General features: G+C 35.2%; 1 protein-coding gene across 1 annotated transcript in view; it reads left to right on the top strand.

The window, feature by feature from the left end:
* CNBD1 (cyclic nucleotide binding domain containing 1) overlaps window positions 1-15745 on the top strand; it is a 397689-nt gene that overhangs the window by 318599 nt on the left and 63345 nt on the right. Inside the window, exons 7-8 of the mRNA XM_030304387.1 lie at window positions 2644-2781; window positions 3975-4107. Coding sequence (XP_030160247.1) covers window positions 2644-2781; window positions 3975-4107 — 271 coding nt within the window. The remainder of the gene's footprint in view (window positions 1-2643; window positions 2782-3974; window positions 4108-15745) is intronic.

The raw sequence follows: 15745 nt of genomic DNA, 5'->3' as shown, positions 1-15745 counted from the left end.
AGATATTATTAGGGACATAGTAGATTTCATCACCTTATTTTTGTGTCATTGTGTTTTCTTTTTCCATCCATAATGTTCTTATTTCTATGTTACTAAATTTGCAATTTTAACTAAGAAAAGCTATATATTTTTTTTGTCTTTCCTAGTTCCAAAGTATATTCTCAGTATTTTTTTTTAAATCTTCCTGCTCTTCTCTTTGGAATTACTGTTCTAAAAGTATTTTAAATCTATTTTATTTTAAAGGTATCTCATGTTAGTTACTTTATAATTATTTTATAATTATTATATATCAATAAATTTTATTTACATTTATTATCAACTATTTACATTTTTTATCAACTGTTTTGTATTCCTCTTTGGATTCACTATTGTTCTAAGTGAAATTAATCTTTTTAAATTTGTTTCATGTGATGTCAAAAATTAACTTGATGCTTATTTTTCCTCACTCTATATTCCTATTTTAAGTTAATAGAATTCTAGTTTGAAAGTTTTTTTTTTGAGTACTTTGAAGGTGACCATAGTTATATAATGGAATGGAAGTGTAAATATTAGTAATTTTTAAAAATAATTCAGCTATACAATAATTCAGTGTAAACAATGTTTACATACATACAGTGTGTAAAGGGTATTAGAAATGTAATATTTTCCTAATAATATTAAGGAGTTTGATGATATTGGTTAATACATCAAGAAAGAAAGCCTTAAGAATATTATTCAAAGTTGTGTAGGACTTTTGCTTTCATAAGGGCTTATTAGGTAATTCAAACTAAGTCTTATCCTAAAAACAATTAGAAAATCTGGAAAAATGTATGTAAAAACTATCTACTTGAATTTTCTGATGTCTAACAAGATAATGAAGGGGGACGTGGAGGAGAAAGACTAATGGACTACACCAAAACCTGAGCAGGAATGCAAGATACAAATGTACATCGAGATGTTGTGTATTACTTCATTTCTAAGACTCACCTCTTCACTATTCTGGAAAATTTAGTGCCATTATCACTTAATGTAATAATTACTCCTCTCCCATTATTTTTGGTTTCTTCTGGAAATTGTAGTAGCTGTATGATGAATGGTCTCCATCTATCTTCCATATCTTTTAAAATCTCATTTCAGATTCCTTCTGAATGATTATTCTGAATGATTTTTCTCATATTTTATCCATTTCATGAATTGTTTCTTTAGTTTTAACCAATGTGTCCTTTGAGTTTTTTTTAATAACTCTTTATTACTTTAAAAAGCTTAATTTTGTTCTTTTGCAAAATGCCTTTTTGCTTCCATAATGTCATTCTCTGGTTTCATGATCTAATATATTAATTGTATATAGTTTCTTTATGTTGTTCATTTTTTAAAGTTCTTTGTTGACTTACCATTGTAGGGTTTTTTTTTCACTTGCGAGGCTTATAATTTTTTACTGTGATTTTGTTATTAGCAGGGATTGCTTCCTATGTGAGTTCCTTTTTTCCTCAATTCATACCTAAGGTTTTAAATTTATACTTTCCTGGATCTTAGCTGTTTTTCTAGTTGTGTAACAGAATTTACAATAATCTTTTAGCTTTGAGTCCTGTACTATTTGTAAATGTATACTCTGCACTCACACAATTTATAGACCTAGAATCTTGATTTTATGACAGCTGTTCCCAGTTCCACAGCTGGATTAGTGGTTAAAGTTTTTGTTGCCTCCATTTCACATACAGGTGATCCTCCAAGTTCCTAGACTTTATGCAAGAAGGCCCAATTCCAGTTCCTCACCTTCCATGGTTCTAAGTCTCATCTCCTATTCCCACATGTATGACAAACCCTGGAATTCACCCCCTTTGGCCTTTATTCTAGTCTGATATCACTGTGAACCACTTTGCTTCAGCAGTGACTGTTTAAAATCCCTCTTTATTTCTGGACTTGCAGATTAAATCTCAGCTATCCATTCAACTAAAAAGATAACTGTTCAGCCTTTCTATGGATCTGAAATGTAGGAGCAGATGTCCTCTCATATCATCTTAACCATATAGACCTGATGTTTTCCCTAAGAAGCTTCTTAATTTCATAGATATACATTATCTATGATAATTATCTATCTATCTATCTATCTATCTATAATATATATCTTATTTACAATTAAGTACTCTAGAGTAACATTTTGGCATGCTAAATATTTATCTTTTACATAATAAATTAGGACATCCTACATGTGTATATATATGCCAGTGATTTATATATTGCATAACACTATATTCATTTTCATTATTACTACCAACATATGAGGATAATAAAATAAGCAGAAGACCAAGTATATAAGTTCTATTTCCTCACTCTTTCAACAAATATTTATTGAATGGCTACTATGTTCCAAGCATTATTCTATGTACTTAAAATGAATCAGTGGGTAAAACAGAAGATCTATTCTTACAGTTATTTTCTTCATGCTAGTGATAAAATGGGAATTTTTTCTTGCCCTGGGAAGGTAACATTGGGCAGAAGTATGACACCCATGCAAGACTGTTTAGATCCCCTTTTTTCATAGACTTGGAGTTTGACCTGCAATCAGTGCTTTTGCAGACTCTTCTAGACTGCTCCTGTCACAATCAGTGGTATTTTTTGATGATGAATGATAATGAAGTTTAAGTTGCCTCCATATTTTTATAGCTTCGACAATGGAGTACCTTTGGAACCCTGGAAGTTACAGCTCAGACTGAATCAGACACAACGGAGTACTCAGTGATCACAGAAGAAGATTGTGAAATTCTTAAAATCCCAGCAAAGGATTATGTGAGGTTAAAATCGGTATGATCATATCTAATCTATATTAACACAATAGATGTATAAATTCAAGCTAAGTTTTGCCTCTAGACATAAGATGTCCACATTTCTTTTATTTTTTAATATAACTTGACTTGGAGACAATAAAAATGTGGTTTATTTGGTGAACATTACTTAAGTTTCTGATGATGATGGGTAGTTGAAGTAGAAAGAAAGGTCTCTATGAATATATTTTATGTGTATTTTGAGCACTTTTGGTTTTTCATGAATTTTAAATCCATTCATTTATGCATCCATTTTTTCATATATTCATTCAACAAGCATGTTTTGGTTGTCAACAGCATGTCATGTGTTAGGGATACCAGACAATCATACAGACAGATCTCTAAATCTGTACAGTCCACCTGAAAAAAAAAAACAGTTGGGAATAATTGTCATGCTATTTTATTGCTTTAATAGACATTCAAAACCCAGAGTTGCATGAATAGGTGATCACAACTTAATTCTGATCCCCTAATTCTGCTACATTAAGATAATTTATTTACTTCAAGTTTACCAACTTACTCTCCTTAAGTCAAATACAAAATTTTTGCTTTTTTGATTTCTCCTCACCTGATGGCAGAGAAAGTTTGTATAAGTGACTGCATCAAAAGGCCCCCATTGTTCTGCTCTGTCAGCTTTTCTTGAAAGGGTCTAAGTCTGGTGCTGGTGCAATAAGGCACTGGCATCGGCTACAGTTGGGTTCTTTGGTTGGAGGGAGATGGTGAGTCATCCATCTTCTTGACTTAAGTCTCTAAAAGTAGTCAGGATTTCTTTTGATATAGTGGTCTCAGTGTCAGTGGTACAGACGACTATCTCAGAATTCAACTTCCTTCCAAATCCCTGAATTCAGTCACTCACTTCTAACAATTTTATTTTCAAAATATAAGTATCAATTATTTGATATTATCATGTACAACTTTTGAGTTTAGTCTGGATTATGACAAGATTTTTAAGAAATGCAAAAATATTTATGGAAGTCTAAAAATATTATGAAAGGTGGGAAAATATAATTTTAGTAGCACACCAGAAGACTAAAATTTCAATATGGTTATGTGGTCTTGGAATGATGCTCCTATAAAATTCAAATGTATTTTGTGCTATATAACCTTTATTTTTCTGTTATGCCATTTATCTATCTGCTATACATTTTCCTTCTTTTTTAATGACTTTTTCAGGAAAACATAAAGCTTGAAAATAAAGAAAAGATGAAATTAATTCATAAATGTCCATATTATGAGGAGTGGCCGACTTTATCCATATGTGAGCTAGTTGCACTCATTAAATGGAAAAAATTTCCTCCAGGTCATGGTGAGTTTAATGCAATTTTGAATCATCTTCTTTATATAACATAGTACTGGCATTTGTAATTTTTCATTGTTTTAATGTTTGATATAACATTTCTTCATATTATTTTACTTAATGTACTTAAGCACATGAATTTACTTAATGCGACCTTTTAATTAGACATTTAGAATCCTGCCTGTTTTTTTATTAAAAAATCATTCTGTATTGGCTTGAAGATCTTAGGACTGGCCTTATTTCCACATCTCTCTATATTTTCCCATGGCTCTGCCCTTCTTGCTCTATTGTCCTTACAGTCAATCAAAGAGCAAAGAAGGAGAAATGCAGTGAGAAGTTATATCCATTTTTCCTGTTCTCCTGATTGAATGCCTACTTAAGCAGCAAGTTTCCTTATCTGTACCTGTGCTATACATTATCAGTGGAAAATACAGAGAATAGGTGAGCCTGAGCTAAGGGGTAGCACCAGTGAAGCTGCCATCATGTCCAATATTCAGCATGACAGGGATGTGTGGATTTCCTGGTTACACATACAAAAAAAGCGTAGGCAGCATTAAGTCATTTTGTACAATTGTTTCTATCTATGAGAGCCCATTAGTAAGAAATGTCACCTGCTATGGACTCAATGTTTATGCCCCCCAAAATTAATATGTTTAAGGCCTAATCCCCAATATGATGCTGTTTGGAGGTGGAGCCTTTGACAAGTGATTAAGTCACTAGAGTGGAGCCCTCATGAATGGGATTAGTGCCTTTATAAGAAGAGACATGAGAGAGATGATCTCTCTCTCTCTTACCCATATGGGGATACAAGAAGGCAGGTATCTGCAAATAAGAAAGAGAGACCTTACCAGACACTGAATCTACTGGCATCTGTATCTAGGACTTCACAGTATCCAAAACTGTGAGAAATAAATGTTGTTTAAGCCGCCCAGTCTATAGGATTTTGTTATAGCAGCCCAAACTGACTAAGACACTGATACAAGAGGAACTGTGGTAGGTGGGTCAGAGCAGCCTTAGATCTCCTCCAGTAAGGAATCCCTATTTCCCAATAAAAGATAATAGAGAGAGGTTTGTAGCCTTGCCTGGCTTTTCTCTTAGTGAAACAGTGGAGTATTTAGTACCTAAGATTATAATGGAAGAGGTAGTGTTTGAGAGAAATACTTCCATTTCAAGTTTCAGAGCCGTTAAGTGTAGTGAGGGATATAGCACTAGGAGGAGGTGAATATTTCAGATAAACTTAAAATTAAATTCTAAAAAGAATGAGTCTGAGTTGCTAATTCCATACTGTGACTGTTAATGATAAAAATATGGTGAAGTTAAGGAAAACCTGGCAAAGATGTCCTTTGAGTGAGTCAACGTATAATAGAAAAGTGAGGTACAGCATAGCACCAATATGGAGGGTTGTTTTATAAGAAAAAAGTAAATATGACTACAGGCAAGGTTATGCTTGAAAACCTAAGATTCTCTAATAAACTTGTTAAATTTGGTGAGGGGCACCTGGGTGGCTTAGTCAGTGAAGTGGCCGACTCCCGGTTTCAACCCAGGTCATGATCTCACAGTTCATGGGTTCAAGCCCTGTGTCAGGCTGTGCACTGACACCATGGAGCCTGCTTGGGATTCTCTCTCTCTCTTTCTCTCTGCCCCTCTCCTGCTCATGCGCTCTCTCCCTTTCTCCTTTCAAAAATAAACATTAAACAAAATAATTTGGTGAGATTATAACTCTTTACTAAACTTGTTCCAAATTTCTTTCCTGTGCTTTTTTTTTATCTTTTTATTTATCACAGTTTTGAAATACAATGTTTAACCCATATTTAGCCAAACACATATTTTATCATGCTTGTAAAAATTGAATTTTTGATGTATTTTTGTTCATGAAACATTTTTTCTAATGAGTTATTAATGCCATTTTTGGCCAACAGTATATATAAAAAAGCAAGTAGTAAACTTACTTGGGAAAAAAAAGTATTGAACATTTATAAATTCAGCATATTTTATTGAATAGAAATATATATTCTTTAATATGAATGTTTTGATTTATCATGAGTTCCTCCTTTGGTATCAGAAATATCACATTTTGGTCCATGCCTCAATCCCAAGACTATTTTGTATAAAAAATAATACTTCAGTCTTGTCTATATGTGAGGACATTAATATTTTTAGGTGTATATGGGGAATAATTATGAGCTTTTAATGCATTTGATTACTAATGATGACTAATATGTGTCTCAGTCTAAAATATCAACCTAAGATATTTAAATTTAGCATCAGAATGTTAAGGAGGTACTGACTTGATGCAATTTTTTAGACTAATGCTGGTTTCAACTTCTTTTTAGTAAAGGTCTTTAAAAATAGTGGTGGAGGGGTGCCTGGGTGTCTCAGTTGGTTAAGCATCTGACGTTGGCTCGGGTCACGACCTCATGGCTCATGAGTTTGAGCCCTGCGTTGGGCTCTGTGCTCATAGCTCAGAGCCTGGAGCCTGCTTTGGATTCTGTGTCTCCCTCTCTTTCTGTCCCTCCCCTGCTCATGCTCTGTCTCTGTCTCTCTCAAAAATAAATATTTAAAAAAATAAAGGAAACAAAAAAGAGAAAAAAATAAGAATAATGGTGGAATCTATCTATTGCATTGGACAGTCTGTGATTATATTGAATAAGTCAAAGTAGCATTATTTTGCCACTGATTCCCAAATACAAATATGTGGTGCTTACATTTATACAGTTTTAAAAATCATTTGTCCTCCTTAGAGAAGAATGACAATTACAATAAATGATCTTCAAAGCCCGTTTCAGCCCTGAAATACTGTGGTTCTTATAAATAAACATACCTAGGTGAAGAATAAGTTCTGTCAACCTAATCAAATTTTCTTTTATGGTAGTGACAAACTTGATATATCAAAGAGAAGCATTAGATGTAATACTTCTCGACTTTCCTCAAGATTTTGAATTTTTATCAGAAAATGTAGAGACTGTTGCTCAAATTATACTTTTATTATATAGGTTTAAAATTAGCACCAGTATGATTTCCAAAGCATAATTATGTGTATTTTGATCTTTTAGGAGTGTATATTGGATGAAGTTTCAGAGATATTTAATTATTCAAAAGAGTGATAGAATTTGGGATTAATCTTTAGCAATCTATGAAATAAGTGAAGCGTATTTCTGGCTCAATTTCCTTTGTTAACTTCCTAAGTCTTCTTACTTAAGCTTCACATGCCAATGGATCCTGACTGTAATAGATGTGTACAATGTTGCTTGTAATTTAGGCATATCCAGTTCCTATCACACCAATTAAAGTCTTCACAGGTGTTATTTTTTTCGAAGTATGACTGGCTGAAAAAATAACAACCAGCTTATTTCACTAATCAGCCAGTTTCTGTGGTTATTGTGTAGAAGAAAAAATATTAAATTAAGTTGGCATCAATTAACTATTTATGTATATTTTATTGTTATCCTACCTATATCAGTATGCTCTGTCTTTTCCAGGCAAAATTTGACATAGCAAACAATAACTAGAGATACTTAAAAAAAAGTGGTAGTCAACTTAGTTCTGAAAGATAAAATATGCCATTATACTAATAGTAAAAAAGATATCTAGTCTTCACAAACCAAAAGAGGAGAGTTTCAGACACAGGATATATACTTTGAAATTCTACCTAATAAAAATGTAAAGTTCTGGGCTCTGAGTTCCAATAAGTTTTTGGCTTCAGTATCTTACAGATCATTCTGTGGGGTTTTATATTCTCAGCCCCAGTGCACACTTTTGAGCATCCCAGAAAAAAGTTGGTGCTTAGAAGTGCTATTGATCCTGATGGTTTTTTTCCTTCCATTCTTTTTTATGGCTATTTTTTGCATTAGGTAGATATTTTCTAATGTAATATATTAATTCACTTAATGTTTTCTTAATAGACTTTACACTTTAGAGCACTTATAGGATCTCAGCAAAAGTGAGCCGAAGGTACAGATATTTCACATATACCCCCTATCCCCAGTCTTACATAGCATTTCCCACTTTTTTTTTTTTTGCCTTTTGAGAATGGCTACCATGATTTTATTTTTAATATAATTTACTGTCAAGTTAGCTAACATACAGTGTATACAGTGTGCTCTTGGCTTCAGAAGTAGATTCCCATGTTTCATCGCTTTCATAAAACACCCACTGCTCATCCCAACAAGTGCCCTCCTTAATGCCCATCACCCATTTTCCCCTCTTCCCTGCAACACCCCCACCATCAACCCTCAGTTTGTTCTCTGTATTTAAGAGTCTCTTATGGTTTGCCTCCTTCCCTCTCTGTAACTTTTTTCCCCCTTCCCCTCCCCTATGGTCTTCTGTTAAGTTTCTCAGGATCCACATATGAGTAAAAACATATGGTATCTGTCTTTCTCTGCCTGACTTATTTCACTTAGCATAATACCCTGCAGTTCTATTCACATTGTTGCAAATGGCAAGATTTCATTTTTTCTCATTGCCAAGTAGTATGCCATTGTATATATAAACCACGTCTTCTTTATTCATTCATCAGCTGATGGACATTTAGGCTTTTTCCATAATTTGGCTATTATTGAAAGCGCTACTATAAACATTGGAGTATATGTACCCCTATGCATCAGCACTCCTGTATCCCTTGGGTAAATTCCTAGCAGTGCTACTGCTGGGTCGTAGGGCATTTCTATTTTTCATTTTTTTGAGGAACCTCCACACTGTTTTCCAGAGCAGCTGTACCACTTTGCATTCACACCAACAGTGCAAGAGGGTTCCTGTTCCTCCACATTGTCCCCAACAATGTTGTTTCCTGTTGTTAATTTTAGCCACTCTGACCGGTGTGAGGTCATATTTCAATGTGATTTTGATTTGTATTTCTCTGATGATGAGTGATGTTGAACTCATCATGTATCTGTTGGCAATCTGGAGGTCTTTTTGGAAAAGTGTCTATTCATGTCTTCTGCCCATTTTTTCACTGGATTATTTGTTTTTCATGTGTTGAGTTTGATAAGTTCTTTATAGATTTGTATACCAACCCTTTATCTGATATGTCATTTACAAATAACTTCTCCCATTCTGTAGGTTGCCTTTTAGTTTTGTTTATTGTTTCCTTTGCAGTGCAGAAGCTTTTTATCTTGGTGAAGTCTCAGTAGGTTATTTTTGCTTTTATTTCCCTTGCTTTCAGAGACATGTCAAGTAAGAAGGTGCTGCAATTGAGGTCAAAAAGGTTGTTGCCTGTTTTCTCCTCTACGGTTTTGATGGTTTCCTGTCTCACATTTAGGTCTTTTATCAATTTTGAGTTTATTTTTGTGTATGGTGTAAGAAAGTGATCCAGTTTCATTCTTCTGCATGATGCTGTCCAGTTCTCCCAACACCACTTGCTAAAGAGACTGTCTTTTTTCTATTGGATACCCTTCCCTGCCTTGTCAAAGATTAGTTGGCCATACATTTGTGGGTCTCATTCTGGGGTCTCTATTCTATTCCGTTGGTCTATGTATCTGTTTCTGTGCCAATACCCTACCGTCTTGATTATAGCTTAGTAGTAGAGGCTAAAGTCTGGGATTGTGATGCCTCCCACTTTGGTTTTCTTCTTCAATATTACTTTGGCTATTTGGGGTCTTTTGTGGTTCCATACAAATTTTAGGATTTCTTGTTCTAGCTTTGAGAAGAATGCTGGTACAATTTTGATTGGGATTGCATTGAATGTGTAGATTATTTTGAGTAGTATTCACATTAACAATATTTGTTCCTCCAATCCATGAGCATGGAATGTTTTTCCATTTCTTTGTGTCTTCTTTAATTTCTTTCATAAGTTTTCTATAAGTTTCACCACACAGATCTTTTACATCTGTGGTTAGGTTTATTCCTAGGTATTTTATGGTTCTTGGTGCAATTGTGAATGGTATCAGTTTCTTTATTTGTCTTTCTGTTGCTTCATTATTAGTGTATAGAAATGCAACAGATTTCTGTAAATTGATTTTGTATCCCGCGACTTTGCTGAATTCATATATCAGTTCTGGCAGCCTTTTGGTGGAGTCTGTCAGGTTTTCCACATAGAGTATCATGTCGTCTATGAAAAATGAAAGTTTAAATTCTTCTTTGCCAATTTGGATGCCTTTTATTTCATTTTGTTGTCTGATTGCTGAGGCTAGGACTTCTAACACTATGTTAAACAATAGTGGTGAGAGTGGACATCCCTGTCGTGTTCCTGACCTCAGGGGGAAATCTTTCAGTTTTTTCCCATTAAGGATAATATTAGCTGTGGGCTTTTCATATATGGCTTTTATGATGTTAATGTATGTTCCTTCTATACTGATTTTCTTGAGGGTTTGTATTAAGAAAGGATGCTGTATTTTGTCAAATGTTTTTTCTGCATCGATTGACAGGATCATATGGTTCTCATCCTTTCTTCTATTAATGTGATGTATCACATTGATTGATTTGTGAACATTGAACCAGCCCTGCAGCCCAGGAATGAATCCCACTTGATCATGGTATATAATTATTTTAATATGTTGTTGAATTCTATTTGCTAGTATCTTGTTGAGAATTTTTGCATCCATGTTCATCAGGGATATTGGCCTGTAATTCTCCTTTTTAGTGGGGTCTCTATCTGGTTTGAGAATCAAGCTAATACTGGCTTCATAGAATGAGTCCAGAAACTTTCCTTCTGATCTGTTTTTTTGGACAACTTGGGAAGGAAAGGTATTAACTCTGCTTTAAATATATGTTAGAATTCCCCTGGGAAGCCATTTGGCCCAGGACTCTTATTTGTTGGAAGATTTTTGATAACTGATTCAATTTCTTTGCTGGTGATGGGTCTGTTCAAATTTTCTATTTCTTCCCATTTGAGTTTTGGTAGTGTGTGGGTGTCTGAATTTGTTCATTTCTTCCAGGTTGTCCATTTTGTGGGCATATAATTTTTCATAGTATTCTCTAATAATTGTATTTCTGTGGTGTTGTTATCTTTCTTTCCTCTTTCATTCATAATTTTATCTATTTGGGTTCTCTCTCTTTTCTTTTTGAGAAGTCTGGCTAGGGGTTTGGGGTTTATCAATTTTGTTATTTTTCTTAAAAAAAACAGCTCTTAGATCCATTGATCTGTTCTAATATGTTTTTTTTTCTGTATTATTTATTTCTGCTCTAATCTTTATTTCTTCTTCTGCTGGCTTTGGGGTTTCTTTGCTGTTCTGTTTCTAGTTCCTAAAGTGTGCAGTTAGGTTTTATATTTGGGATTTTTGTTTGTTTGTTTGTTTGTTTGTTTGTTTTTGCATAGGCCTTGTTTCAATGTATCTTCCTCTTAGGACTTCCTTTGTTGCATCCCAAAGGGTTTGGACTATTGTGTTTTCATTTTCATCTGCTTCCATATATTTTTTACATTTCTTTTTTAATTGCCTGGTTGACACATTCATTCTTTAGTAGTATGTTCTCTAACCTCCATGCTATTGGAAGCTTTTCTGAAGTTTCATAGTGTTGTGATCTGAAAATATGCATTGTATGATCTAAATTCTTTTGTATTTATTGAGGGTTTTGTGACCCAGTACGTGATGTGTCTTGGGGAATGTTCCATGTGCACTGGAGAAGAATGTGTATTCTGGTGCTTTTGTATGAATAGTTCTGAATATATCTGTCAAGTCCATCTGTTCCAGTGTATCATTCAAGGCGATTGTTTCTTTATTGATTTTCCGCCTAGATGATCTGTTCACTGTTGTAAATAGAGTATTAAAGTCCCCTTGCAATTACCGTATTCTTATCAATAAGATTGGTTATGTTTGTGATTAATTGATTTATATATTTGGGTATCTCCCAATTGGGGGCATAAACATTTACAGTTGGTCGCTCTTCTTGATGAATAGACTCCTTAATTATGATGCGATGTCCTTCTTCATCTCTTGTTACAGACTTTAGTTTAAAATCTAGTTTGTCTGATATATGTATGGCTATTCCAGCTTTCTTTTGACTTGCAGTAGCATGATAGATAGTTCTCCATCCTCTCACTTTCAATCTGAAGATGTCCTTACGTCTAAAATGAGTCTTTTGTCGACAGCATATAGATAGATCTTATTATTTTTTTTATCCATTCTGATACCTATGTCTTTTGATTGGGGCATTTAGTCCATTTACACTCAGAGTTATTATTGAAAGATATGGATTTAGTGTCATTGTGTTATCTGTAGATTTCATGCTTGTGGTTCTGTCCCTGGTTCTTTGTAGTCTTTGCAGTATTCCACTTACAGAGTCCCCCTTAAGATCTCTTGCATGGCTGGTTTAATGGTTATGAACTCCCTCAGTTTTTGTTTGTCTGGGAAAGCCTTTATTTCTCCTTCTATTCTAAATGACAGCCTTGCTGGATAAAGGATTCTTGGCTGCATATTTTTCCTATTAAGCACATTGAATATTTCTTGCTTCTCCCTTCTGGTCTGCTGACTTTCATGGATGGGTTTGCTACTACCCTTATGTGCCTACCCTTGTAGGTTAAGACCTGTTTGTTCCTAGCTGCTTTCAGAATTCTCTATTTTTATATTTTGCCAGTTTCACTATGATATGCTGTGAAGAAGACCTATTCTTGTTAAATATGAGGGAAGTTCTCTATGCCTCTTGGATTTGGATGTCTGCCTCCTTTCCAACATTAGGGCAGTTCTCAGCTATAATTTGTTCAAGTAAACCTCTGCCCCTTTCTCTCTATTTTATTCTTCTGTAATTCCTGTGATACAGATATTATTATGTTTCATTGAATCACTTAGTTCTCTGATTCTCCCCTTGTGATCTAGTATTTTCTTATATCTCTTTTTCTCAGCTTCATCATTTTCTAATTTTATCTTCTATTTCACTTATTCTCCTCTCTGCTTCCCCCATCCTTTCTGTCACTGCATCTAGTTTATTTTGCACCTCATTTACAGCATTTCTTAATTTATCATGACTATTTCTTAGTTCCCTGATCTCTGCAGCAATAGATTCCCTGCTGTCTTCTATGCTATTTTCAAGCCAAGCTATTAATCTTATGACTCTTATTCTACATTTTTGATCAGATATATTGTTTATATCTGTTATGAGCAATTCTCTAGCTGTCATATCTTCCTGGAATTTCTTTTGAGGAGAATTCTTCCATTTCATCATTTTGGCTAGTTTTCTGTCCTTTATATGTTTTAATAGCTTGTCACATGTTCTTCACATGTTAGCACTACTATATTAAAAAGAGGTCATACATGTCCATGGCCTGGCCCTTCAGGAAGTGTTTTTGGAGTGTGTTGTGTGATCTCTGTTGTTGTGACTCTGGTTGCTTTATCTTCCTACTTGTAGTGGTGGTTTGGACCTTCTACCAGTAGTGCTTTGATTTGTTCATTGAGGTAGTCCTGGAAAAAGTTTAAAAAGTGGGGGATGGTGGAAGAAGCCAAAGAGAGAAATAACAGGGGTGGGGAAAAAGAAAAGAAAAAAAAAAATGACCAGGCAGAGAATCAGAGAAACTATATGGCTTAAACCAGAGTGACAGAGAGGAAAATAAAGAAGAAGGAGATAAAGAAGAGATATAAAAATAATAGATTAAAAATGTCTGCCTAAACAAACAAACAAAAAACAGAATAGAGAAGGGAACAAATAACAGGGAGAAAAGAAAGAAAAACAAATATATTCTTGACCAAGAATCAAATCAGAAAATACAAAACCATTGGACCGATATCTGATAGTGCCTTGGAACCTGTGGCTGTGCTTGTCTGGAAGAGGGGCTGTCTGGTCTGGTCAGTGTCAGTCTTGCTCCTGTAGATGCACAGTTATCAGCGTGGTTTGGTATAGGCAGGTCCTGCCTCCAGTGTGGACCCACTGTCTGTTCCCTGCTTTTTAAAAGCCAAGCTATTAATCTTTTGACTCTTATTCTAAATTCTTAATCAGATATATTGTTTATATCTATTTTGAGCAATTCTCTAGCTGTCATTTCTTCCTGGAATTTCTTTTGAGGAGAATTCTTCCGTTTCAACATTTTGGCTAGTTTTCTGTCATTTATTTATCTATCTATCTATTCATTCATTCATTCATTCATTCATTTTTATAGCTTGTCATGTAGCTATAGTCCTGCACCTGCAAGCACTACTATATTAAAAAGTGACCTTGTTGGTGATGGGGAGAAAAATGGTGACACCCCAGTCTCTCCTCCCTAGACTGGGTGTCTCACAACACTTTGTTCAGGCCATTCTCACAGTGCTGCAAGGGCATGAGCAGCTGGTTTGTCCTTTTCCACAGTCTCCCTTGCCTCCCTGGTGCTGGGCTCATACCCAAACCCCAGTGTCTTAGAAGATCCTGCTCTGTGCACCCTGGTTCTGGGGTAGTGCCACTCCACCCTGCGAGCAGACAAAGGGCCTCTGGCTGGCAGGTGCCTGCAGGGCATTTTGTCCTTGGAGCAGCTATATACTTTCCCACAGCACTCAAGAGAGGAGACTACTCTCTCATACTGCACCTCTGAGCTTGCTACCGAGCCCAGGGCTGGCTACCTCCGCCCCACCAACCCCAGGTTTATGTACAGAAGGCAGGACCCAGTCTGGAGAAAACCCCACAACCCTGGATTAAGTTAGAAATTGGTTCTTTCTCCATTTTTTCCCTTTCCCAGTCCATGGTTTTCTCTTGTCCAAATACAATCCTATACTTCCACAGCCTCTCTTTCTCTTCCTTTTGTCTGTCCACAGGAGATCCCTCACCTCCACGCCTATGCCACCAGTTTTATCTCTCCCAATTCACAATCATGCCCCTATGGCCCATCAAGTTGTTGTCATGGGGCCCTGGAGATGTTTTTGTCACTCTATAGCCTGGATTCATGGAATTCCAAGCCTCCTGGCCTCAATAGTGCTGTGTTTGAGGTAATGTTTAACAAGAGAATTTTGGGTCCCCTTACTTCTCCACCATGTGACTCCTCCTCCTGGAATTCTCCACCCTTAACATACTTCATGAAACTGTTACATTTGTTACAATTAATGAACCTACAGTAAACCATCATTATCATTGAAACATCATAAACCAAAGCCCATAGTTTACTTTACATTTCACTCCTGGTTTTGGACATTCTCTGGGTTGGGTGAATGTGTAATGACATTTATCCACCATCATAGTATCATATAGAGTAGTTTCATTGCCCCCCAAATTATCTGCACTCCACACATCCATTCCTCCATGCTCCCTAACCACTGGCAACTACATCTTTTTGCTGTGTGGTTTTTTAAATGGTTTTGCCATTTCCAATATCTCAGAAAATTGGAATTGTACAGTATGTAACCTTTTTAGAATGGTCTCTTTCACTCAATAATATATATTTAATGTTTCTCCATTTCTTTTCATTGTTTGATAGCTCATTTCTTTTTAATACTCAATAATATTATATTGCCTGGATATACCATAGTGTATTTATCCCTCCACCTAGTGAAAGACGTCTTTGTTGCTTCCAAGTTTTGCCATTTAAATGAAGCTGTTATAAACATCGGTATGCAGGTTTTTGTATGGACATAACTTTTCAGCTCCTTTAGATATATGTCAAGGAGCACAATTCCTGGATAATATATTAAGAAGAATATGTTTAGTTTTGTAAAAAATTGCCAAACTGTCTTCTAAAATGGGTGCATTCTTTTGCATTTCCATCAGCAATGAGATTTTGTGACTCCACATCAGCATCAGCATTTGATATTGTCAGTGT

The sequence above is a fragment of the Lynx canadensis genome, chromosome F2, assembly GCF_007474595.2.
Source record: "Lynx canadensis isolate LIC74 chromosome F2, mLynCan4.pri.v2, whole genome shotgun sequence".
NCBI lineage: Eukaryota > Metazoa > Chordata > Mammalia > Carnivora > Felidae > Lynx > Lynx canadensis.
Note: the sequence above shows the minus strand (reverse complement) of the source record. Positions and strands in the feature narration are given on the sequence as shown.